Raw genomic sequence first — 24,684 nt, forward strand, 5'->3', positions numbered from 1 at the left:
GTCCCCAGCAGACTATTGTGAACCTTGCGTGACTCGATACATAATGGACATTTAGATGCGCATGCTTGCAATGTCATTGGAATAAGGAATTCCTGAGGCCGCATGTCCATAAATTCTCAAATAAATCAGTTCCAAAATTCAAGTGTTTGTTTATTTCTATAATCAAAAAAGCCTTAGGCAACCAATTTCTATAATCAAAAATGTCTTGGGCAATCAGAACAGGGTCCCGGGTATTGGATTCACCCGTTTTCCTGAACCTTCTTCGGTGATTGCTCCTTTATTCTCAGTTTGGAAATGAATAATTTTTCAAAATGCAAGTAGAGGGTATCATAGGCTTATGCTCTGAACAACCCCATTACAACAGAACGTAAGCCTATATGATACCCTCTACTTGCATTTTGAAAAATTGTTCATTTCCAAACTGAGAATAAAGGAGCAATCACTGAAGAAGGTTCGGGAAAACAGATGAATCCGATACCCGGGACCCCGTTCTGATTGCCCAAGACATTTATGATTATAGAAATAAGCAAACACTTGAATTTTGAGAATTTATGGATATATAGCCTCAGGAATTCCGTGTTTCAGTTATCACTATTAGAGGAATCGACGGTTCAAATACACTGCAATGTCATTGATGCATACGGCCATCCATGCTCTTTTAACATCTCCAGAGGGATAACATTTATTCAAACAAAGGTTGAAAATGTTTCCGAAAATTTGTTTTGAGGTTGGCATGGGTGCAAACAACCCTTCCCAACAAACCCTTGTCATAAGTTTGTCTTCTTTTCAGGTAGCAATTGCAGGGCAGCTGCCGCATACGGTGCTCACGTGAAGCCACATGTGTAAGAGCTTCCCCTGTAAGAGGAAACTGGGATCCCACCCCCAATTGCAAAGGCAATAAGGTTCAGTATCTGTTGCTTCGACAAGGGAGAGTAAGTGGCTCTTTCTCTTTCTTTCTCTCTTTTTCAAACTTACCTACCTTGCTGGGTTTGTTGGAGGGAAGGCGTTTCCCTGAAAACAGGGGTGGTCAAACTGTGTCTCTCCAGATGTCCATGGACTACAATTCCCATAAGCCTGCCTGCAGGGGTTCATGGGCATTATAGTTCACGGCCATCTGGAGAGCCACAGTTTGCCCCCTCCCCTGCTTGAAATCATTGCACTCTCTACCCAAGAGCTTGTGTGTGCGTGCATGTGGGGGGGGGAGGGACTGTGGGCCATGGGGAGCGCCATCTGTGATGCTCAGCACTCACCTGATGATAGCGCATCTCTCCAGCTGTGGAAGGCTCCAGGCTTATACGGTACAAGTTATCCCTGGGAGGGAAGGGAGGGAATAAAAAACAAAATTCAGAGCAATTCGGAGTGAGGGAGGAAGACGGGAACAGCTTCCTTCTTGGATTACAAAGCTGCATGCTCCAGATTTTGTACGTAGATCCCTGTGGCCCGCTGATGGCTTTTAAATTGGCGGCGCCAAAGTGCCGACTTAGAATCTCTGAACAGCTCTGGCATGACTCATCGGGACGCGGAGCTGCTCTCTTGTGCGAAGCGTCAGAAACGTCTCGAGCTGAGGCCGTCAACCATTGGTGCCAGCCGAAATTAGTTGACCTTCCGACAGGGGACCGTGCCCTACTTCTGACCCCAGCCCCCTCCGTTCTATGTCAAAAGACCATCCAAAGAGAAGGGTCCCGAAGTCTGTTTACCATCCTGATTCCAGCAGCTGCTTTCAGGAAGTCCCTGATTCTAACTCGAAGGTTAGAAGCTCTTTCTCGTCTGCAGTGTAGGGTCATCAAAGGTAGACTGCCCCTGAACTCAGAGGTTCCATTTAGCTCCGAGTTTTATTTTTTTACTGATTTTCTTTGTATTTTTACTAGAAAACATTTCTAGCCTGCATCTCTGAGAACGGCCAAACACAGCCAGAAACAAAACAACCCCTCCCCAAGCCCAAACGCACAAAGGTCATGAAAACAAAGCATAGGAGGAGGTGGGGAAGATGCATCTCAAAATGGATCAGTCTAAAACAGTGGTTCTCAACCTTCGTAATGCTGAGACCCTTTAATGCAGTTCCTCATGTTGTGGTGACCCTCAACCCTAAAATTATACAAGTGTTCTTTTACAGAAATTAAACCAAAACTGACCAACGGCGTGAAGATCCATTGTTCATGATTGTATATAACTTGTTTTTTCCCCCCGGGGTTTCTCAGTTCAGTTCTGCCTCTGGTCCCACCATGACGATCTCGCTCCAGACAGATGAATGCTCTATCTCGATCTACCCCGCAAGGCTGTTGTGTGAATGGTGCCCCCACACACACCTTGGCAAGCTCCTTGCCCTGCTGCGACCCTTGTGAAAGGGTTGTGCAACCCCCAAAGGGGTCCCGACCCCCAGGTTGAGAACCACTGGTCTAAACTGATACAACCTGTTCAGCCTCACTAAACAACCACGACAGCTTCTGTGCCAGAGGCACCTCCCAGATCTCCTCAGGCAATCCACTCCACAGAAAGTCCCCAGCCTCCAGAAGTAAAGGAGTTGCGCATGGATCTAAGTGAGCGGACGCAACGGGCAACCAGATGAGTGCAACTGGAAGGGCTACAGGCCTTCTAGGGGCCCCTGCATGGAGCCGCCCCCTCCCCATGGACCAGAGTCATAGGCTCTCTCCTCCTCCCTTTTCCCATGGCGTGATGATGACAGGATTGCAGCATCAAAGTGCTGGGGCACGAAGGAAGGGGGCTGCGTTGTGCAGGTGCAGCCCTAAGAAGGTGGAGGCCACCTTGCCTCTTCTCCTTCCTCCGCGCCCTGTGCTCCTGTTGCCTCCTCTGGCTCCCCCCTCCTGCAGGAGATCACAAACAGGGCAGCCGCAGGTGAGTTGGAGGCTCCCTCCTGCTTCGTTCTGTCCATCAAACGCTCGGCAAGGGCCTTCTTTGAAAAAGCGAGTTTGGTTGGTGGAGCTCTTTTGGGACACTCGGGGTGACACCCCTTTCCACAGCGGAGGTCCCCTCCGCCCCCGGTCCATCTGCTCCCACTGCAGTTGTGCTTGGCTAGGGCCCCGCAAGTCCTTAGACTTAAAGAAGTGAATCCTATGAGCCATGACAGCTAAATGGAACCTCCGTGTTCAGGAGCAGTATACCAACAGTAACGGGGGAGAGGGGGAGAGGGATATTGGCTCCGGTGCTTTATTGGGGAGCATCCACAGAGTTATCAGGTCAGCCCGCTTAGAACACTGCATTTACTGAGTCATTGGGGGGGCCTGGCTGGCCTCCTCCGTGTGCTCATGCTTACCGGCTAGCACATTTGGAGCATAGAGTGCCGCATGGCCTGGTCTTTGCAGGCAGGGTTGGGAGTTGTCGTACTCTTAAAGTGCCAACACTTCGGCTCACTCCCATCACATTAGGCGATTTGCTTGCCACAAACCACCAGTGGCAACTATTGGCCAGGAGGGGGCGCTCCAACGTTCTCAGTTTAGCCGATCATTACAAGCTTAACCTGGGAATTCAGCCTGGACTTGTAAGAACCGTGTCCGAGTCCTTCCCCGTTGTTGCGGCTGCCTCCTTTCTGCCAAAACTGACCCAGGAGCAGTGGCCTTCACACGTCCCCAAGGATCATCATGTCAGGAGAACAACACAATGCTGAGCTCGGGACAAACCAGAGCTTTAAATGATCAGCTCTGAGCTCGATCCCCACATGGATCCAAATGGCCTCTCACTTTTTAGGAAAACCGAACTGGAAATTGGGCACAGTGCCGCGGTGGCTGTGGGCTTCAACGGGAGCTTTGTGGGCCCCAGGATTCTAGGGGAAAGCAGGCTGCCAGGGGTTTTAGGGCCTTAATCGGGGTTCCTTGGGTTTCCAGCGACCCCATCAGGAGCGCAAGAAGACGTGGAGCTCAAGATAAGTCTGAGCTGATTTGGGCACTATCCAAAAGGAGCTCAAGGGGCTTATTTTAAGCCCAGCCCATTTGCTTAAGGCTGGGATTCCCACCCAGGGGTCTGTGGGAGCTCTGTAAGGGGTCCGCGGCATTTCCCCTAGGGAATGGGCCGCTTTCATGGCTCTCCCTCTTCTCTGGTGTGATTTTTTTCCTGGTTTCTGCACCTGGGAGGTTTCTGCTTTATACCACCTCCTGTGTATCCCCCCCTCTCAGTCCTCCTCGAGCCTGCCTGTTAACATGGGTGGTGATGTCATTTCCAGTGACTTGTCACTTCCAGGGTGTGTGGCTGGGATGCATGGCCAGCTGACACCACTTCGAGGGCCTTTTGAAGTTTGACAAATTATTTCAGGGACTCCTCCATGGCTAAAAGGCTGAAAAAAGGCTGACATGGTGCTGATTTAGTTATTCAAATGTGTTTTGTGATAGGCAAGTGCTAGTAGCCCCTTTGTAAGAAGATTCCCTTGCAAAGGTATCTTTTTCTTCCCATAATGAAGTATTTATCGAAATAAATAATTCTTCCAGTAGCAAAAACTGGCAGTGGGAAGCCCTGATGCGCTAGCGCATGTAATGTCACCCTTATTCCCATCTTGGATGCAGCTTTGCACCAAGTAACATGTTTCCTGGCAGAAAAAAATAGGTGTCAGACCTGGATCTGGCAATTCTTGTTTGAATCCCCACTCTGATGTGGAACAAGAAGAAGAATTGGTTCTTAGATGCCACTTTTCTCTACCCGAAGGAGTCTCAAAGTGGCTTACAGTCGCCTTCCCTTTCCTCTCCCCACAACAGACACCCTGTGAGGGAGGGGAGAGAGCCCTGAGATTACTGAAGAAGAAGAAGAGTTGGTTCTTTTATGCCGCTTTTCTCTACCCGAAGGAGTCTCAAAGCGGCTTCCAGTCGCCTTCCCTTTCCTCTCCCCACAACAGACACCCAGTGAGGTGGGTGAGGCTGAGAGAGCCCTGATATTCCTGCTCAGTCAGAACAGCTTGATCAGTGCTGTGACTAGCCCAAGGTCACCCAGCTGGTGACATGTGGAGGAGGAGTAGGGAATCAAACCTGACTTGCCAGATTAGAAGCCACGACAACAAGGTAGCTGGGTGACCTTGGTCTCTCATGAAGACAAAACAGAGAGGAGGAGAATGATGTCAGCTGCTGAGAGTCTCCATGGAAGAGAAAATTGGGGTATAAGTGAAGTCAATAAAAATAAAACTGGAAATGGTCCCAAAGTAAATATTATGTTTTTCCCAACACTCTGGTTGTTTGATGGTGAGATAAGCTGTTCTGTACACGAAGAAGAAGAAGAAGAAGAAGAAGAAGAGTTGGTTCTTATATGCCGCTTTTCTCTACCCGAAGGAGTCTCAAAGCGGCTTACAGTCGCCTTCCCGTTCCTCTCCCCACAACAGAAACCCTGTGAGGGAGGGGAGGCTGGGAGAGCCCTGATATCACTGCCTGGTCAGAACAGTTTTATCAGTGCCGTGGTGAGCCCAAGGTCACCCAGCTAGTTGCATGTGGGGGAGCGCAGAATCGAACCTGGCATGCCAGATTAGATTAGAAATCCGCACTCCTAGATTAGATTAGAAGTCCGCACTCCTAACCACTACATCAAACTGGCTCACCAAACGTGTTTTGAAGCACCGCTGTCCTTCCACCCACCGAGGCAGGGGTAGTCAAACTGTGCCCCCCCAGATGCCCATGGACAAATGCTGGCAGGGGCTCATGGGAATTGTAGTTCATCTTCCATAGCATCCATTTTCCGCAAGGAAACTAGTCTCTGTAGTCTGGAGATGAGCAGCAATTCTAGATGATCCCCAGACTCCACCTGAAGGGTGCCCTCATCTCCATTATATCCAATAGGGCAGTGGTCCCCAACCTTTTTATCACCGGGGACCGGTCAACGCTTGACAATTTTACTGAGGTCCGGGGGGGGGGTAGCCTTTTGCCGAGGGACGTCGCTGCCACCGCCTGAGTCCCTGCTCCACTTGCTTTCCCGCTGGCACCCCTGACTTCCCGCCTCCCCCTGGGGGGGCGCTGCCAGCAGCAGCTGCTCAATGCCATGCCAAGGGGGAGCCCCAGCCATGGCGGCCGCCGGAGAGCATCAAAGGTGAGCAGCAGCCGGGGAGGAGGAGGAGAAGGAGCTGCGGCCCGGTACCGACTGAGCCACGGACCGGCACCAGTCTCCGGACCGGGGGTTGGGAACCACTGCAATAGAGAGTCTGTCCCATAGGATATAACGGAGTAGATGGGGACAAGCTCTTTGGGAGCCCATAGAATTGGATCCCTTGGTCCAAGCTTTTTGAAATTTGGAGGGGAGTCACAGAAGAGCATCCCGGAGCTACCCTGAAAGTTTGGAAAGGCGGAAATGCCAGAATTCCTATTAAAGTCAATGGCGCCATTGACTTTAATGGGCACCGAAGCAGTCCGAATCGCTCCAAAGCGGGCTGCTCCAGCTTCAGTTTTTTGAGTAGCGGTGCGGTTCAGAGAGATCTGTCTCTGAATCAGATCCGCTTCGGAGAGATTCGGACTGATTCGGATTGAATCGCACAACGCTGAAGAAGGGGACGACGCGTTTCCTGCAGCATTAGAAACAGCATTAGGAGTAATGGATTCAAATGATAGGAAAGGAGATTCCACATAAATATTAGAAAGCATTTTCTGATGGGGAGGGCTGTTCGTAGCTGGAATCTGCTGTCTCAGAGGATGGTGGAGCCTCCTTCATTGGAGGTTTTGAGGAGGAGATTGGATGAGCACCTGTCAGGAGGGCGTGCTTTTTAAATCCCCGAGGAGGTGGGCGGCTGGACTGGACGGCCCTCGGTGGTCTCTTCCACCTCTGTCTGATTCCGATCAGCCATTTTCTCCATGGGCCCCAGTGTCTGTCGTCTGGAGAGCAGTTGTAATGTCATGAGACCTCCAGGCCCCAATTGGAAACTGGCAACTTCACAGTTAGCTAAGTGGTCACTTCTCCCAATGACCCTTTCCAAGGGAAGCCTCAAACATCTTCGGGTCAGACACTGGGAGATGCCGGCCTACCGAATGCCAACACAAATAACACAGCCCTGCTTCATTACTCTGCCATCCGATGCACACAGCCCGGCATTTAAAAGTCCCATTAAAGACATAAATAGATAAAAATTATACACCCAGAACTGGATTTATGATGTTCAGAGCCTGCCGGGGAGTGGGGGGTGGGGGGAGAGAAACAGATGAGAATTCCCATACATAAATTGGAGGAAAACGCAAAGAAATTCTCTCTGGAATCCCTTGCCAGATCAGTGGAAAGCATATTACTCCAGGAATCCTTTGAGGCATTTTGTTGGCATTATTTCTGCTCACTGCTCATGCTCAGAAGCAATATTTTTTTTAAAAGAAATATCAGGGCAGGGAAGATATTAAGGTTGCCCGCCTACAGGTGGGGCCTAGAAATCTCTTGTTTTTACAAGCTGATTTGTGGACTACAGAGATTAGTTCCCCTGGAGAAAATGGCTTCTTTGAAGGGTGGTCGATATGAAATTGTACCCTTTTGAGGTCCCTCCCCAGGCTCTAAAGGGTAAAGGTAAAGGTATCCCCTGTGCAAGCACCAAGTCATGTCTGACCCTTGGGGTGACGCCCTCTAGCGTTTTCATGGCAGACTCAATACGGGGTGGTTTGCCAGTGCCTTCCCCAGTCATTACCATTTACCCCCCCAGCAGCAAGCTGGGTACTCATTTTACCGACCTCGGAAGGATGGGAGGCTGAGTCAACCTTGAGCCGGCTGCTGGGATTGAACTCCCAGCCTCATGGGCAAAGCTTTCAGACAGCTGCCTTACCACTCTGTGCCACCCCAGGCTCTATGCATCCCAAAATGCCCAACCCAGAGCTGGCGACCTTTGGTGGCACACTGGAAGAAGTCACTCAACAGTTACTCAAAGACAAGAGAAAGAATAACTGCCCAAGGGAAAGACAAGCTGATCTTAATCGATGCAGCAACACTGACTCAAGACAAAACTTCCCTGCTTACTCTGCCTGGGATTCTGCAAAGTCTAAAGACCATCGCATAAATTTATCCTCATATTCAACGATACCCAGCCCCAAATTCAATTTTTAACACAGAACGACTAGTCTGGAGACGTAATTCTGGAGACCTCCAGGCTGAGAGCTCCCAGATTCAGGCTGGGAAAGATCTGGAGATTTTGGGATGGAGTCTGGAAAGGCCGGGGTTTGGGGCAGAGAGGGAAGGCGCCTTGACAAGGTACGATGCCATAGTTCCCGTTCTCCAAAACAGCCATGTTCTCCAAGCAAACTCTTCTCTGTTGCTTGGAAATTCAGTGGTCTCCAACCTTTTTATCACCGGGGACCAGTCAATGCTTGACAATTTTACTGAGGACCGGAGGGTAGTCTTTTGCCCCTGCTCCGCTTGCTTTCCCGCCGGCACCCCTGACTTCCCGCCGCCCACTGGGGGGCGCTGCCAGCAGGGGGGGAGGAGCCCCAGCCATGGTGGCCGCCAGAGAGCACCAAAGGTGAGCCGGTGGCAGAGTGGCAGGGCAGCCATCGAGGCAGCAGCCAGGGAGGAGGACGAGGAGGAGCCGCGGCCCAGTACCGACTGATGCACGGACCGGTACCGGTCTCTGGACTGGGGGTTGGGGACAGCTGTGTTATAAGACCGGGGAATCTCCTGGCCCCATCTAAAGGTAGGCACCCCTGGATATATTCATTTCAGAGAGGCAGCAGTGTTAGCCCACAGAAGCAAAATTAACCAGGAGTTTACAATTAAACATTAAACAAATCACATAAAAAGAATTCCTGCAGTGCTCCCCTTCAGTGCATCCAAAGAAGTCCAAGAAGCTTCTGCTATAATAAATGTTGATAGTCTTAGAGGTGCGATTGGACCTCTGTTTTATTTTGGTTCATGATGGGACAACAGATATAAGGGAGGAGAGTGAATACTCAGTAAGAGATGTGGCTAGGCGCTAGTCCTCATCGAGAACAGGCTGTGTCTTTACTGAGAACTCAGGATTTCTGAACCAGGGTTTCGTAAAACCATGGGGTTTCTTGACGGCCCTGGAACGGTTTCCCGATTGGTAGGAGTTAATGGCCAAAACGGCCAATGAGATGCCTGAAGGGGGTGGGAAGGGGAGGGGCCCCAAGTGGGCGTGTCCACCGCTATGCTGCCCAACCATATTCTGTGTGATAGAGCAGGGGTAGCCAACCTGTGGTCCTCCAGATGTTCATGGACTACAATTCCCAGGAGCCCCTGCCAGCAAACGCTGGCAGGAGCTCCTGGGAATTGTAGTCCATGAACATCTGGAAGACCACAGGTTGGCTACCCCTGTGATAGAGCCACTGCTGGGGATTCTCGAAGCCCAAAAAACATTTCAGGAATTTCTCAATGGCAAAAAAGCTGAGTAAGGCTGTGAGAAGGGAAGGGGGTGGTCCATCTAGCCCAGCCTTTTCCGATCTTCTGGCCATGGAGGAGCTGCTGAAATAACGGAGCCCTGGGAGTGATGTCAGCTGGCCACGCCTCCCGGCCACGCCCCCCAGAAGTGACATGTCACTGACAGTGCCATCAGCACCAAATCAACATGTTGGCTCAAGGAGGATTGGGGTGCGGGGAAAGACAGGAGGGGGAAGACAGGGAGACCCCGCCCCCTTCCAGACACAGAAACCACGAGAGAATTCACCTACATTTCGGAGAGCAGAGGACAGGAGCAATGCAAGTGGCCGGTTCCCCACCTGGTAGCCAAGTCCACGAAGACAGGAAAGGCCATGAATCCCTGGGGGTCTGCGGATCCCTGGTTGGGGAACCCTGTCCTAGCCATTATTTGAGAAACCCTACCTGGAGCATGCTCCTATTTGCCACCTGGGGGGGTGGGGGCTCAGCGTCGTGTCCCCCCCCCTACGCTGGCCCCCATTTATCTCACTTTCCTCTTTAGCTCTTTCCGCGCACATTGCAGGTTGCCATGGCGACGCAGCAGGCCACGAGCTCTGCGTGCCGCAGTCCGCTTGGCAGGGATTCGGGCAGCACTGAGCCCCCTTTGTAGTCCAGCCTCCCTCCCCTCCCCTCCCCACCCCTCCCTCCCCAGCTCTTCATTCCTTTATTGTAGTTGAAATACCACTCTTAAGATACGGGAATGACTGTGCCTTTGCGAGCAGGAATATTGGGATGGGGGAACGGTGAAGAGAGGACAGGATCCTTTTGGAACATGGGCAGGGCACATTCCTACCGCTGGGCGGGGGCCGCAAGAGCCCCCCGAAAGGGTGCAAGGGCTTGTGGAACTCTTGGCCACTGGAGGCTAATAAGGAACTTAAATTTCTGAAGGAGGAGTCCATTAATAACTATGTGGTCACGATGAAACCTCTGGGCTCCAAGGTAGCATTACTGAATCCCGGCGCTGGGGGGGACAGCAGCAAGAAGGGTTCCACTCCCGTGCCTTGCTTGTAGTTCCCCCAGTTTGGTGTAGTGGTTAGGAGTGCGGACTTCTAATCTGGCAAGCCAGGTTCGATTCTGCGCTCCCCCACATGCAACCAGTTGGGTGACCTTGGGCTACCCACAGCACTGATAAAACTGTTCTGACCGAGCAGTGATATCAGGGCTCTCTCAGCCTCACCCACCCCACAGGGTGTTTGTTGTGGGGGGAGGAATGGGAAGGCGACTGTAAGCCGCTTTGAGCATCCTTCGGGTAGGGAAAAGCGGCATATAAGAACCAACTCTTCTTCTTCTTCTTCTTCTTCTTCTTCTTCTTCTTCTTCTTCTTCTTCTTCTTCTTCTTCTTCTTCCTCAGGGGGCGTCTGGATGACCACCCAGCTGAAGCTGAATGCTGGACTTCCTTGAATAAATCGGTGTTTTGGGGGAGGGGGTGGGGGACCGCCGTGGAGCTATTTTCTCTGAGCTCTATGCAGTCTTGAATCTCGACGGGGTTCTGTCCCCAGGGCCTGTTTTAAATGACACAGCTCAGCCCTGGGAATGAGGAGCTGCCGATCGTGTGCAAAGGGCATTTATCTTGCAACCAGAGATCACAAAGCAACGGGAAAGGGGAGAAGCATTGCCAGGGATGAGGAAAGGTCCCTAGTTGGTCATCTTAAGAATTAAAACTTCATTAGTAGTGGTGGGCAACAACGTCCCCCTCCCACCCGCCCTGTGAACTCACTCCAAACGTACGTGAGATTTTGAGAACGTCCCTCTGGAACACTTGAAAAACACTCTATAGGCCAGGGGTAGTCAAACTGCGGCCCTCCAGATGCCCATGGACTACAATTCCCAGGAGCCCTTGCCAGCGAATGCTGGGAAGGGCTCCTGGGAGTTGTAGTCCATGGACATCTGGAGGGACGCAGTTTGACTACCCCTGCTATAGGCATTGATGAGGGTTTGTCAGGATGCTTGCCAAAAGGGAGGCACGTATGGGCATACCGACACAAAGATGCCCGTCTCCCTTGCCCTCGCAAGCCGCTTCAATCGTCCCCAGTCTGACTTTCTGCCCGAACAATAGGAATTTTAATCTCAGCAGCCTTCCAGGTTGAAACAGATGGCCAGGCTGTAAACTACACTTCCCATCTTCCCGAGCAGCCGAGCTAATTCTGAGCATGCTCCAACAGGAGCTGCCAGGCACCTGCCGACCTGGGAATTAATGTCACCAAAGATGCAGGCACAAGGACTCTCCCCAAATAGTGCTTGTTTTCGATGGGGACAGATCAGGCATCCGATCGTATGGAGGGCTCAGCTCAAGAGGAAATGGGGCCTCTAAGCAGCTTAAGGCTGCCAGCTCTGGAGGTTTTGGGGCAGTCCTTTGGGAGGGCAGGAAGCCCAGAGGTGGCCAGTGTTTCCAAACCTGTGGGCACTGTTCGAATTCGGATGCAACATGGTGGGCACAGCGACAAAATGGCTGCTCCAGGACGCACAGCCAGCCAAGCAATGATTGCTACAGCTTTACTTAAGTAACACAGTGCAGATCCTCAAGCTTCAAAAAAAATGAATAAATCCGCACCACCAACCAAATCCCCGGCATTGAATTAGAAACCTTGATGGGCAATGAGAAAAACCGAGCATATCTCATGTTACCTGTCCCCAATGTATAACGTCCTGTTGATGGTCACCATCCGCTGCACACTGAGCCGCTCTGCCCCACCATCTTGGCTGGAGTATCGGCCCATACCGTTGCCCACAAAGACCGCATATTGCTTCACAGCTGTGGGAAGGCAAAGAAAGAGGATGGGTGCTTCTGGAATTGAACCACTGTCGGGCCTGTCTGGCTTGGGGATGCGAACTGGCAGAATATCAACGCTGGACTGGGAGATCCAGTTCATCTCTCTCTCTTTGGCCAAGAAGCTACTGGATGTCTCCTGTGTCAACACAGCCTTTCGTACAGGGCCATGGAAAGAACGCAATGGGGGGGAAACTGCATGGCCTTAAAAGAAAGAGAAGACAGCAGTGTAGCAGATTCATAAGTGAAGGAATTACTAATCCTCCCTGCATTAGGTGGCGGTGGGCAGTGCTGAGTGGCTAGCGCTTGTAACGTCAGCAGAGTGGGGAAGAAGAAGGGAACAGGAACCCATGACGCTGCCTTAAGTTGAATCAGACCATTTGGTCCATCAAGGTCAGTACTGGCTACCCATGACTCACACCGGCTCTCCAGAGTCTCAGTCGGAGGTCTTTCGCGTCACCTACCACCTGATCCCTTTTAATAGGAAATGCCGGAAATGGAACCTGGGACGTTCTGCAGGCAAACCAGATGTCCTACTGCTAAACTAGGGTCTCCCCCTCCCCATGCTCTCCCCTGCAACTAGAATAACCTAAGGGGGATAAAAAGCAAAATTCAGCTGCTTTTCCTGAACTGATGCTTCTGTTGTCAATTCCCAACCCGCCTCCCCCAATCCCAAAGAACTTACAGTCTTCAAGGGCCACGCTGATCGGTCCGGGCTCTTCGGGGAACAAGGCCCGGGTTGTTCTGTTCAGCAGCAATAGCAGGACAAGTGGGAGACATGTCAGGATCATGGTCTCCATTGGGAGGGCCCGTCAAACCTATCGGGTCCAAGCCAAGAGAAGAGCAGTGAGGCCCAGCTTCCCCTTGGAGACTCCCTCCCCACACCCAATATGTGGCATTCAATCTTTAGAGCAGCCTTTCTCAACCATTGAGAAACCCCTGAAACATTTGTCAGCCTTTGAGAATCTCAGAAGTGGCGCGATGCTGCAGAATATGGTTGGGAAGCAGAGCTGTGGACACGCCCACCTGGGGCCCCTCTCCTTTCTCACCCCCTCCAGGTTAATCACTAGCCGTTTTGGGTGAGGTTCGGTCGGTATGACCGCATGTGGTGATATCACCTGTAAAGGTTTCACAAATTTAGAAAATATATAAAACATTAATTCACTCCCAACCCGTTCAAGAAACCCTTCCCAGTCTGTCGCAAGACCCTGGTTGAGAAAGCCGGCCTTAGAGGGTCACGGAGTCAGGCCCTGGTTACCTGCACGGAAACAGTAAGAGGGATAAGAGAGAAGGTTTCTTATCCCACCGGAAATCCCTGTGGCCATTTCATGCGACGCAAACCCGCAATTCTCTTGCTCAGATTTCAGTCTCCCTGCATGATTTCCCCTTGCGAGACGCACATTTTTCCCCTTGGCGTCAATAAATCAGTGTCATGTACACACGCAGAAATGACTTACAGTGTGTACAGACAAGAGCATAAAAAACTCTACTCAGCCTGAGATCTGTGTTGTATCTACAAAGCCGAGAACAGAAGGCAGAGCCCCCAAACTGGTGCTAGGAAGCTCAGCCAGGGCTTAGATCCCACCTACAGTTTCCGCAGTCAGAAACACAACGTCGTAACCCACACACTCTGGCTGCAGACCAATCCATCCCCCTCCCCCCATGCTCCTTGGGGATGGGGACTCCCAGGAATAATCTGGTGAGGAATCGAAGGTCTGCTGCGGCAGGGGTAGTCAAACTGCGGCCCTCCAGATGTCGCTGGCGAATGCTGGCAAGGGCTCCTGGGAATTGTAGTCCATGGACATCTGGAGGGCCACAGTTTGACTACCCCTGTGCTGCGGGCTACTGGGGGGTAGGGTGGTGCTAAATCAAAATTGGGAAATTTGGGGCTTGCATCAGTTAAGCCCGGCTGATCTCTATGGACGGGCTGGGAATTTCTGAACTAGAATGGCTGGTGCATCTTGAGTTGGGGGCGGGGGGGGGGGGAGATACTGACCAAGAAAACCCTACACAATGGGTGGCATTCATTTTCGTAGCAACTGCTCCTTGGATCACTGAGTTTTGCCAAATGCTGCAAAGCAGTGGTCGCCAGGAAGCCAAACGAAATGATAAACCATCCTTTGTTACCCCCATCTTAGTGCTTCCGCACACCCTCATGAAGGAAACATGCGAATGCTCCGGTTTCAGGGATGTCCACCAAAACACCTGTCCTTCACCGTCATGTGCGGCCACAATGAGGGTTGAGCTCAGGTTTCCTGCTGACAAGGGGGGGCTGATGAGGAAAGCCTCCTTCTTTCCTCCCTCCCCCTCCGCACATCCCAGTTGTTGAGAGACAAAGAGTCCGCCAACTGTCCCGTTGGGTTTCAAGGAATGCCTTTTCCAAGTGTCCTCATCGCTCCCAGGCCATGAAATCCCTTGAGGGCCTAGCTGGCAAATAGCTCTCTGGCAGCCTTACATAGGATAGGGATTTCCTGGATCCTTCCCACCAAAGAACAGGTTAGGATCTTTGGTTTAAAAAACAGGGAGACCCCTGCAAAAGACGGAAGAGTGGTTTAGGACCTCACAAATTGTCCTGGGATAACTCAACCTTATTCTCTCTCACCGCTTCCAAAGATCAGATAGGGCCAGCCGACACTTATCAGTAGGTTGGAAATAAACAGAAAGACGCTGTTTATCAAGCAACACAGAAACCACGTGGGGAATCAGTTAACTGTAATGTGTTATGATGTTTGGTGCGCACAGGTTGTTTCCCATGTTGCACATAATGCTACTCAATTTTCAGGCCACGCTTTGGCAGATGTGATCCAGGGGAGCTTAATATGGTTGACATCTAATAGATCTCAAGCCCGAGGTCTCAGCAGCAATCCAACAAGTTGTCCTGGGTATTTCCAAAAGCAACATTTTGCATTCAGTGTTGGGAGAGCCAAAATGGGACATCTGAACTGGCACATTCCCCGAATCTTTGTTTCAGGGCGCATGGATGCTCTAAAGCATGCTCTAAGGACACAAATCCTGCAGCCTCACTTCACTGCCATGTCTCCTCCTTGCTCCTGCACTGCTTTTGTGAAGAAGAGGAGCTGGGTTTTGGTGCCCTGTTTTTTACTCCCGAAAAGAGTCTCCAATTGGAAATTCCTGCTCCCATCCCCCACCGATTGCCATGAGGGACCTGGTGACCCTATCTCCTTATGGTTGAAATCCGATAGATCTCAAGCCTAAGATCTGATTGTTCAGCCCTTAGACAGAGGGTAGCAATAGGAGAGAGACAATCAAGCTGCCACCAACTCGTAGGAGTGGTCCTCTCTTCAATCTTTTTTAACATCTTCATGCGTGTTCTCACTCAGCTGGTGCAGAGGTTCAGGCTGGGATGTCATCAATATACAGATGACACCCAGCTTTTCTCTTGATGGATGGCCACCCTGATTCACCTCCAGAGGCCTTAGTCAGATGTCTGGAAACAGTGACGAGGTGGCTCAAGTGGAGCTTTCTCAACCCTTCAAAGACAGGTCTTATGGACCATGCGAGAAAGCGCACCTACTAAACCTGGATGGAGTGCAGCTATCAATGTCCCACTCCGCCAGGAACCTGGGCATGATCCTTGATGCCTCCCTCTCTATGGAGGCTCAGGTCACAAGAGTAGGGCGCCTGGTATTCTACTACCTGTAGCAAGCCAAACTACTAGCACTCTACTTGGCCCCAGAACACCTAGCCACAGTGATGCATGCAATGGTCACCTCTAGGCTAGACTTCTGCAACTCGCTCTATACAGGCCAACCCTTAACCTTGATGTGGAAACTACAGCTGATCCTGAATGCTGCATCCAGGATCCTCACAAGAGCACCATGGGGATCCCACATCCAGCCCACTCTCCAACAATTGCACTGGTTACCAGTTGAACCCTGGATCGGGCTTAAGGTCTTGGTAATCACCTTTAAGGTTTAAGGCCATGCGTGGTCTGGACCCAGTGTACCTGAGGGAACCGCCTCACTGTCTATATCCCGCAAAGAGCTCTATGCTCTACCACTTCCAACTAGCTGGTGGTCCCTGTGGAGAAGCATGTGTGACCTCAACCAGGGCCAGAGCTGGCCCCTACCTGGTGGAACGAGCTCCCAGAGGAGATCAGGGCCCTGCCTGAGCTATTGCAATTCCGCAGGAACTCTTCTGCCAGGCATTCGGTTGAGGTCAACCAAATCAAAAACATCTGCTGGGTCCCCCAAAAAACCAGAAACTCCTCCCCGTGAACGGAACCCCGAACCGCCCAGCCTATGAGACCACAGTTAACAGCTTGACGTCATAGCGTTGGAACTGTTATATGAACAAGTTATTGAACCAGGGTTGAAACCATCTTTACTATTGTATCTATTGAATTACACTGTATTTATCTTTAGGTTCTGTGTAAACCGCCCTGAGCCGCAAGGGAGGGCAGTATGTATATATAATAAATAAATATAAAATAAAATAAGAAGCTAAGCAAGGTGGGGATTGAGAGGGAGACCTGCAAGGAAGTCTCTACAGGGGAAAGAAGAAGAAGAAGAGTTGGTTCTTATATGCCGCTTTTCCCTACCCGAAGGAGGCTCAAAGCGGCTTACGGTCGCCTTCCCTTTCCTCTCCCCACAACAGACACCCTGTGGGGTGGGTGAGGCTGAGATAGCCCTGATATCACTGCTCGGTCAGAACAGTTTTATCAGTGCCGTGGCGAGCCCAAGGTCACCCAGCTGGCTGCATGTGGGGGAGCGCAGAATCGAACCCAGCATGCCAGATTAGAAGTCCGCACTCCTAACCACTACACCAAACAAAGCAATAGTATGCCGCCTCTCTTTCTCATATGCTTTGAAATTCCCCATGTCATGGTTACACTAAGTCAGCCAGGACTTGACAGCACCACATGCACACAGGGACCAACACCATACATACACACACAAGGCACACAGCCTCTCCCAGAGATGCCATTACCATGTGGCCATTGGGTACCACTCGGTATCTGACATTCAGCCGGTGGCTGGAAAGCTGCTCCTTGAAGCACCTTTTGTTTTGCCCGCCTTCTTCCATGTGCAGGTGAGTGCTGTAATGCTTGGCCTCACAACTAGAATGAGTTCTCACCATGCTCCTTCCGAAATAAATTAACAGGTCTGTTTTTTTTTAAAAAAAGAGCAATAACTATTCTCTCATCCTCCCTTTGCTGAGAAAGAGGTGTTATCACCCCTAATTCTCACCTTTGGCAGGCAGGTGATAATGTCAGGAGTGTTTATGCACACAAGCGGAAGGGCAGGGAGGAAGAGAAGCGAAAGGAGATAAAGGCATCAGCACATTAAAAAGTCTTCACTCCAGAAGTATCAATTGGCTGCTCTTAATTCCTTTTTGCTGCTATAGGCAGCCAGGGCAAGCGTATTTGTTTTGCTGGATTTTGTCTAGGGTGGGACTCAGTTTGTGCGTTTGCCCTGGCAGGGGTTGTTTAGTATAGAATCAAAGAATAATAGAGTTGGAAGGGATCTCATGGGTCATCTAGTCAATCCCCTGCACTATGCAGGACACTCACAATCCTATCGCTCATCCACTGTCACCTGCCACCCCCTTGAGCCTTCACAGAATCAGCCTCTCCATCAGATGGTTATCCAGCCTCTGTTTAAAAATTACCAAAGATGGAGAACCCACCACCATCCGAGGAAGCCTGTTCCACTGATAAACCGCTCTGTCAGGAACTTCTTCCGGATATTTAGATGGAATTTTTTTGAATTAATTTCATCCCATTGGTTCTGGTTCGTCCCTCCAGGGCAAGAGAGAACAACTCTGCTCCATCCTCTACATGGCAGCCTTTCAAATACTTGAAGATGGTTACCAAATCCCCTCTCACTCATCTTCTCTCCAGGCTAAACAGACTAGGACAATGGGTCCATCAAAGTCAGTACTGACTGTTCTGACTTGCAGTATCTCTCCATGGTTTCAGGCAGAGGTCTTTCATATCTCCTCCTGCCAGATCCTGTAACTGCAGATGCCTGGGGTCCCCAGTGATAAAAAGGTTGGGGACCACTGAGACTGCCCCTTCAGCTGAGGCCTTGTGGGAAAATGCAGTGTTTTCCCAGAAGCTATTTTCAGGTGGGTAGTCATAGAATCATAGAATCATAGAGTTGGAAGGGGCCACACAGGCCATCTAGTCCAACCCCCTGCTCAACCCAGGATCCTAAAGCATCCAAGAAAAATGTGTATCCAACCTTTGCTTGAAGTCGTGTTGGACTGTAGCCAAAGAGAAACGTTTGAATCCAGGAACCGCTTACAACACCATCAAAACCAATACCATTATCCAGGGATAAGATTTTGAGAATCAAAGCTCCCTTTATCAAATACTGAATCTTGTTCTTCTGAACTTGAATCTTGCTCTTTTTCCAGAAGCTGTTTGGTAAATAAAATACGTTTGGCCACACCTGCTCGATTTGCTGTTAATTTGGATTCTGCTGCCTGTGCTTTCTGAACCACTCTTATATTTTGTTCTTTTATGCTGGACTTGGATGTATCATTTAAACGGTGGGCCACAGTTTTTCTTATTGTTGTTTTCCAAAGGTTCTCTACTGTTTTTGCATCTTTTTCTGGACTCCCTTTTAAGTTCCTGCCGCTTGGTCTGTTTAACAACTAAGAATCAGAAGATGGTTTTAATTAACAATAGCATTAACAATTTATTGCGGAACAGACCGCAAATGAAAGTAAAAACTGATTTGGCCATCAGAATCTGGAGTCAACCCCCCTCCCCCCTCCTAAGAGCTTAATTTTATTTCTAGGTCATTATAACGCAGAAAGCCCATATCTCCTTAGTGTGAAAATGATCACCCGGCTGTCCAGAGGTGAGGCTGCCATTTTGCTAAAAGCAATGAAATTTACTTTCAACTATTTTTTAAAAGGAAGCATTCTTGCAAGGATTGGGGAGGGGGTGGAATTAAACCCAATGCAGCAAGAATGAGAAGTCTAGAGTGCTTCATTTGCATGTCAATTATCTGGAGATCGTTATCTTGGCCAGCTTTGCCAAAGTAAAGGGACAGTTTTGGCCTGCACCAGCCTGATCTGAGTTTGTTTTCATCTCCCACCACTTTGCAAGACTTGGGGGAGTGGAAGGGGGGGGGATCTGGAACAGGATCACATTGGTTTATTCAAAGCCAAGCCTTCCCTTTTTCAACGATATATTACTAGCAGGCACCATAGACATCCAAGTAACCTTGAAAGAAGCATGGAAGTATTCCAAGCCAGTTTCAACAGGTGCTTCCGATAATACTCCCTTTCCCAGTCGCTGGGGGGGGGGGGGATTCTGGAAACAGACTCAGACTGCATTTGGACTCTGCTCTTCAGTGAGCATATGTTCCTGAATCCTTCTCCAACAAGCTATGGTTGCCATCTCTGGGCTGGGATATTTCTAGAACTTTGGGAGTGGAACCTGGCTGGGTAGAGAGCCAGTTTGGTGCAGTGGTTAGGAGTGTGGACTTCTAATCTGGCATGCCAGGTTCGATTCTGTGCTCCCCCACATGCAACCAGCTGGGTGACCTTGGGCTCGCCACGGCTCTGATAAAACTGTTCTGACCGGGCAGTGATATCAGGGCTCTCTCAGCCTCACCCACCTCACAGGGTGTCTGTTGTGGGGAGAGGAAAGGGAAGGCGACTGTAAGCTGCTTTGAGCCTCCTTCGGGTAGGGAAAAGTGGCATATAAGAACCAACTCTTCTTCTTCTTCTTCTAGCCTTGGTACATGAGGAGGACATCAGTGAAGTGTCCTGCCACAGAATCCACCCTCCCATCAAGCCATTTTTTTCCCCAGAGGAACTAATCTCTGCAGTCTGGAGATCAGTTGTAGAATCACAAAGTTGAACTATTTGAATGGTGAACATTTTTCCCCTGATAAGAAGAACAAGAAGAAGAGTTGGTTCTTATATGCTGCTTTTCCCTTCCCAAAGGAGTCTCAAAGCGGCTTACAGTCGCCTTCCTTTTCCTCTCCCCACAACAGACACCCTGTGAGGGAGGGGAGGCTGAGAGAACCCTGATATTACTGCTCGGACAGAACTGCATTCGGCCTTTTTTTTAAATCGTTGATCACACTATCTGCTCATATTTAGTTTACAGTCCACAAGCACCCCAAGGTCTTGTTCATACACACTGCTATCCTGAAGTGTCTCTTCCATCCAGTTTTGCATTTTTGTGACCCAGAAGTAGAATTCTACACTTCTCCTTACTGAATTAAATCTTGTTCCCATTTGCCAAAATTTCCAGCATATTGAATTCTATCTCTATCTTCTGGGGTGTTCACTACCCCTTCCAATATGGTGTCATCTGCAAATTTAATGAGTAGTCCTTACACACACACACACAAATTCAGATCATTGATAAAAAAGGTACCGGACCCCGTACTGAGCCCTGGCACCCTACTTCACACCTCCCTCCAATCTGATGAAATGCCCTTGACAACTACTCTTCAGAGTTTGTTTGTTTGTTTGTTTGCTTATTTATTTATCTAGTATACTTCTATACTGCCCTCCCCGGAGGCTCAGGGCGGTTTACATCATAACAAAGAACAATACATAAAACAGTCTGTAAAACATGTATAACTGATAACTAATAATTGTAACCAAATAACAGCACAATATAACAGTATAACAATTTAGTAGTACTAACAGGTCCAGGGCTTATTGATGGAATTCTGAGGGGGGGGGTGAGGGGCAGGGGGGGAGCAGGGGCCCTTTGGTCGCTGTAGATTCCGTCTGGTCTCGGCCAAATGCCTGGTGGAGGAGCTCCTTTTTGCAGGCCCTGCGGAACTGTTTAAGCTCCGTCAGGGCCCTGATCTCCTCTGGGAGCTCGTTCCACCAGGTAGGGGCCAGAACAGAGAATGCTCTGGCCCTGGTCTAGACCAGACCGACTTCTTTAGGGCCAGGGATCCTTAGCTGATTGGTGGCGGTAGAGCGCAAAGCTCTTTTGGGGGCATAGGCGGGGAGGCGGTCCCTCAGGTACACTGGGCCCTGACCGCGTATGGCCTTGAAGGTAATGGCCTTGAAGGTATGGCCTTGAAGGTAATTACCAGTTGTCAAAGGATTGCTGAAAGATCAAATGTATGAAGTGCTTTGACCACTGAAAATGTTGCATCAGTGTTATCAGCATGGCCCGTCTAGCTCAGTATGGTCTTCTCTGACTAGGACTGGTGTCCTATACTAGCTTTCACCCTGATATACTAGCTTTCTAGGTGTGGGGAATACTCTTGGGAAGGGGAAAACATTCAATCACATGAACTCTCACTGCAAATGACTTCCATAGGAGTTAAATCTCAGAGGTAGCCCTAAATGTTCAGTGCTGAATGTTGAGGTCTTGATTCATTTTATGCTTCCTACCCCATTCATAATGTACAAATAGCTGCTGCAACATGTCCCCCCCCCCCGGTACAAACACACACCCTGTATTTTTTTGTAATGAGTGAAGAAAAGAAAAAGGTCCGATTTTCTTTGTACCTTAATTTGTGGACTGATATTCTCCTTCTTTCCGTACACCCCATTAACTTTGGAGCAAATCCCTGCATCATCCCAGGGGCATTTGGGAGAGAAAGTTTTCCAGTTGTTGGCCTCAGTTTGCCAGCCATGGAAGTGGATATAACAGAGAATCCTATTGGAGGATAGGAGGCCCTCTTTTGGAGATAATCAAGCTCTCCCTGTCTACTGGGCAGTTCACAAGAGGGCTAAAAGAGGTCTCTACTGAAAGAACCATTATTGGATCCCCGGAACCTGGTCAACTACCAGCCCATCTTGCTTTTGGCGTTCCTGGGGAAGGTGGATGGAAGGGTGGCCGTGGACATGGGGTGGAGACAGCCTTGGTTGCCCGGAGGGATGACCACCAACATGTTGCACAGAAGTGGGTCAACCCTGCTTGTGTTGCTTGATCTCACAATAGCCTTCCACGTGGTAGATAACGAACTCTTGGCTCATCACCTCACTGATGCTGGTATGTGACAACCCTTCAACAGCTGGTCTCCTTTATCCAGGGCTGCGGACAGAGAGTGGTCATGCAGGATCAGCCTCAAGCATCCATGATAAGAATCTGTCCAGCTGCTGCTTGAAGACCACCAGTGAGGGGGAGCTCTCCACCTACTGAGGCAGCCCATTCCACTGCTGAACTAGACTCACAGAATCCTAGAGTGGGAAGGGGCCACACAGGCCATCCAGTCCCACCCCCTGCTCAGTGCAGGATCAGCCTCAAGCATCCATGATAAGAATCTGTCCAGCTGCTGCTTGAAGACCACCAGTGAGGGGGAGCTCCCCACCTCCTTGGGCAGCCCATTCCCCTGCTGAACTAGACTCATAGAATCCTAGAGTGGGAAGGAGCCACACAGGCCATCTAGTCCCTGCTCAATGCTGGATCAGCCTCAAGCGTCCATGAGAAGTCTCTGTCCAAACGCTGATTGAAGACCACCAGTGAGGGGGAGCTCCTCCTTAGGCAGCCCAATCCACAGGCTCAAGCATCCAGGATAAGGATCTGTCCAGCTGCACATTTCGATAATGTGCTCTATGTAGGCCTGCACCTGATGCTGATCCAGAAACCGCAAGTGGCCCAGAAAGGTGGCCCTCATGCCACCTTTGTGGAGGACCCATGTTCGGCCTGCCTTGAGGCAACTCCACTGGCTCCTGGTTGGATTTCGGATTTGCTTAACCTTTAAGGCCATCCGTGTTCTGGGCCAGCTTATCTGCGGGACTCCTCGACTGACCATGCCCCCCAAAAGGACACTATGATCGTCCAGTTCTAATCAGGGCCCTAACAGATCTAGAACAATTCTGCAGGGTTGGACATAGTTGAGGTCGATGAGAACCAACATCTTCCACTGAGCTCCTGAGCCTCCCTCCCATCAAATCCAATGCCTTAACTGACCAATCATGGGTCCATTTGTATGTTATGGTAAATAATGTTACTGCTCCAGCTGTTTATTATTGTTTGATGGTTATTTATGGTTACTATTTTCTCTGTACTGTTCCTGTTCCTGTATGTTTTATGTGAACCGCCCTGAGCCTCAGGGGAGGGCGGCACATTAACCAATTAACCAACAAACCATCAAACCAATTAACTAATTAATCAACTAATTATCTGGTTAGCCAATTAACTAATTAACTAATTAACTAATTAACTAATTAACTAATTAACTAATTAACTAATTAACTAATTAACTAATTAACTAATTAACTAATTAGAATTGGTGAGCTATGGCCCAAAGAACATACCTCAGGCTTCAACCAGGGCCAGGGTCTTTTTAGTCTTGGCCCCCACTTGGTGGACTGAGCTCCCAGGAGAGCCGAGGGCCTTACAGAACTCAGCCAGTTCTGCAGGGCCTGCAAGATGGCGGCCTTCCGCCAGGCATTTGGTTGGGGCCCACTAACACCAAGCAATGCTGGATGAAAATATCGACAAGGCTCCGTCTATATCAGGGGTAGCCAAACTGGCTCTCCAGATGTCCATGGACTAAAATTCCCATGAGGCCTCATGGGAATTGTAGTCCCCGGGCACCTGGAGAGCCACAGTTTGGCCATGCCCGAAGCTTAAGTATAGCAGCTTGAGTTGGTTCGACTGATTTTAAAGTCAATGTTAATGCATTAATGTTCCTGATAATGTATTTATTACTATATGTTGGCTTTAAGATGCTGGAAACCACCCCCAAGCCTGCGTGCTGGGAGGGCTGGTGCATAAATCCCCAAATGCATAAAAATAAAATAAATAAAATTGGGATGGATTGCAAACTTTGTGGTGTTAAGAGCTACATCGAAATGGAGCAGTTATCAGAAAAGCAGGCTTCCAAACAGGGCCGCTATCTCAGGGCTGGGAAAAGAAAGCATTCTCCCCCCCCCCCAAAAAAAGAAGAAGTGTGTGTGTGTGTGTTTTCATGACAACAGAAATAGCACTTTGTCATGCTGAGAAATCACTCTCTGGCATCTGGAGACTCTGATGACAGAGTGGCTGGCCCCAAGTCACTTGGTGCCAAAAGACATCTTGTTGGTGCCAAGATCACAGGAGAGGAAAACATCTGGCTTGAAGGAAACCGCTGGAGCTAAGAAGGGGTGTGAGAACCGCTGAGGATTAACAACATAACTCTCTCCAAGCATCCCAAAGCAAAACCAAAAAATGGCCTCGAGTCAAAAACGTTTTAAGTCCAGCTTTAGCAGAATGGTCCAAGAACAACCAGCCAGGAAAGCTGCAACAGCAGGGGCATGATGGAAACTGGCCTATGATTTTTGACAACAAAAGAGATAGCTGCCTCTGAATATGGAGGTTCTATTTCACCATTACAACCTCCACCTGTTATTAAGGCATGGATTTGCCCAGCCTCCTTCGAAATTCATCTAAACTGCATCTAGCGACATTGAGTCCCTGAAGCTGAGCTGTGCAAGGAGGGCATGCCGGAGACGTGGGAACCACTGAGGTTGACTGCTTCTGAAACTGGAGGATCCGTCCTTGCTGTGCAGTTACTGGACTTGAACAGAATGCTAATTCCACTAGCCTCCTTTGAAATCCGTCTGCACCGTGGCTTGTGGCAGGGAGTTCCACAGGTTAAGCAGTGCAAATTGAACTTTCCGCACTCCCGTCAATTTCACTGGGTAGGCCAGAAACG

At 49.8% G+C, this 24,684-nt stretch overlaps 1 protein-coding gene across 5 annotated transcripts in view; it reads right to left on the minus strand.

The window, feature by feature from the left end:
- Positions 1-24,684, minus strand: part of SEMA6B (semaphorin 6B) — a 175,485-nt gene that overhangs the window by 43,782 nt on the left and 107,019 nt on the right. For 4 of the 5 annotated variants that reach the window (XM_077331949.1, XM_077331950.1, XM_077331952.1 and 1 more), the window contains 3 exons: positions 12,768-12,900; positions 11,941-12,067; positions 1,251-1,311 (listed from right to left, as the gene is read on the minus strand). In XM_077331949.1, the coding sequence (XP_077188064.1) occupies positions 1,251-1,311; positions 11,941-12,067; positions 12,768-12,882 (303 nt within the window). In that variant the 5' untranslated portion in view covers positions 12,883-12,900. Of the gene's footprint in view, positions 1-1,250; positions 1,312-11,940; positions 12,068-12,767; positions 12,901-24,684 lie in introns of those variants that run through there. The other variant, XM_077331953.1, reaches the window with a different exon arrangement.

Source organism: Paroedura picta, chromosome 4 (assembly GCF_049243985.1).
Source record: "Paroedura picta isolate Pp20150507F chromosome 4, Ppicta_v3.0, whole genome shotgun sequence".
NCBI classification, from domain to species: domain Eukaryota; kingdom Metazoa; phylum Chordata; class Lepidosauria; order Squamata; family Gekkonidae; genus Paroedura; species Paroedura picta.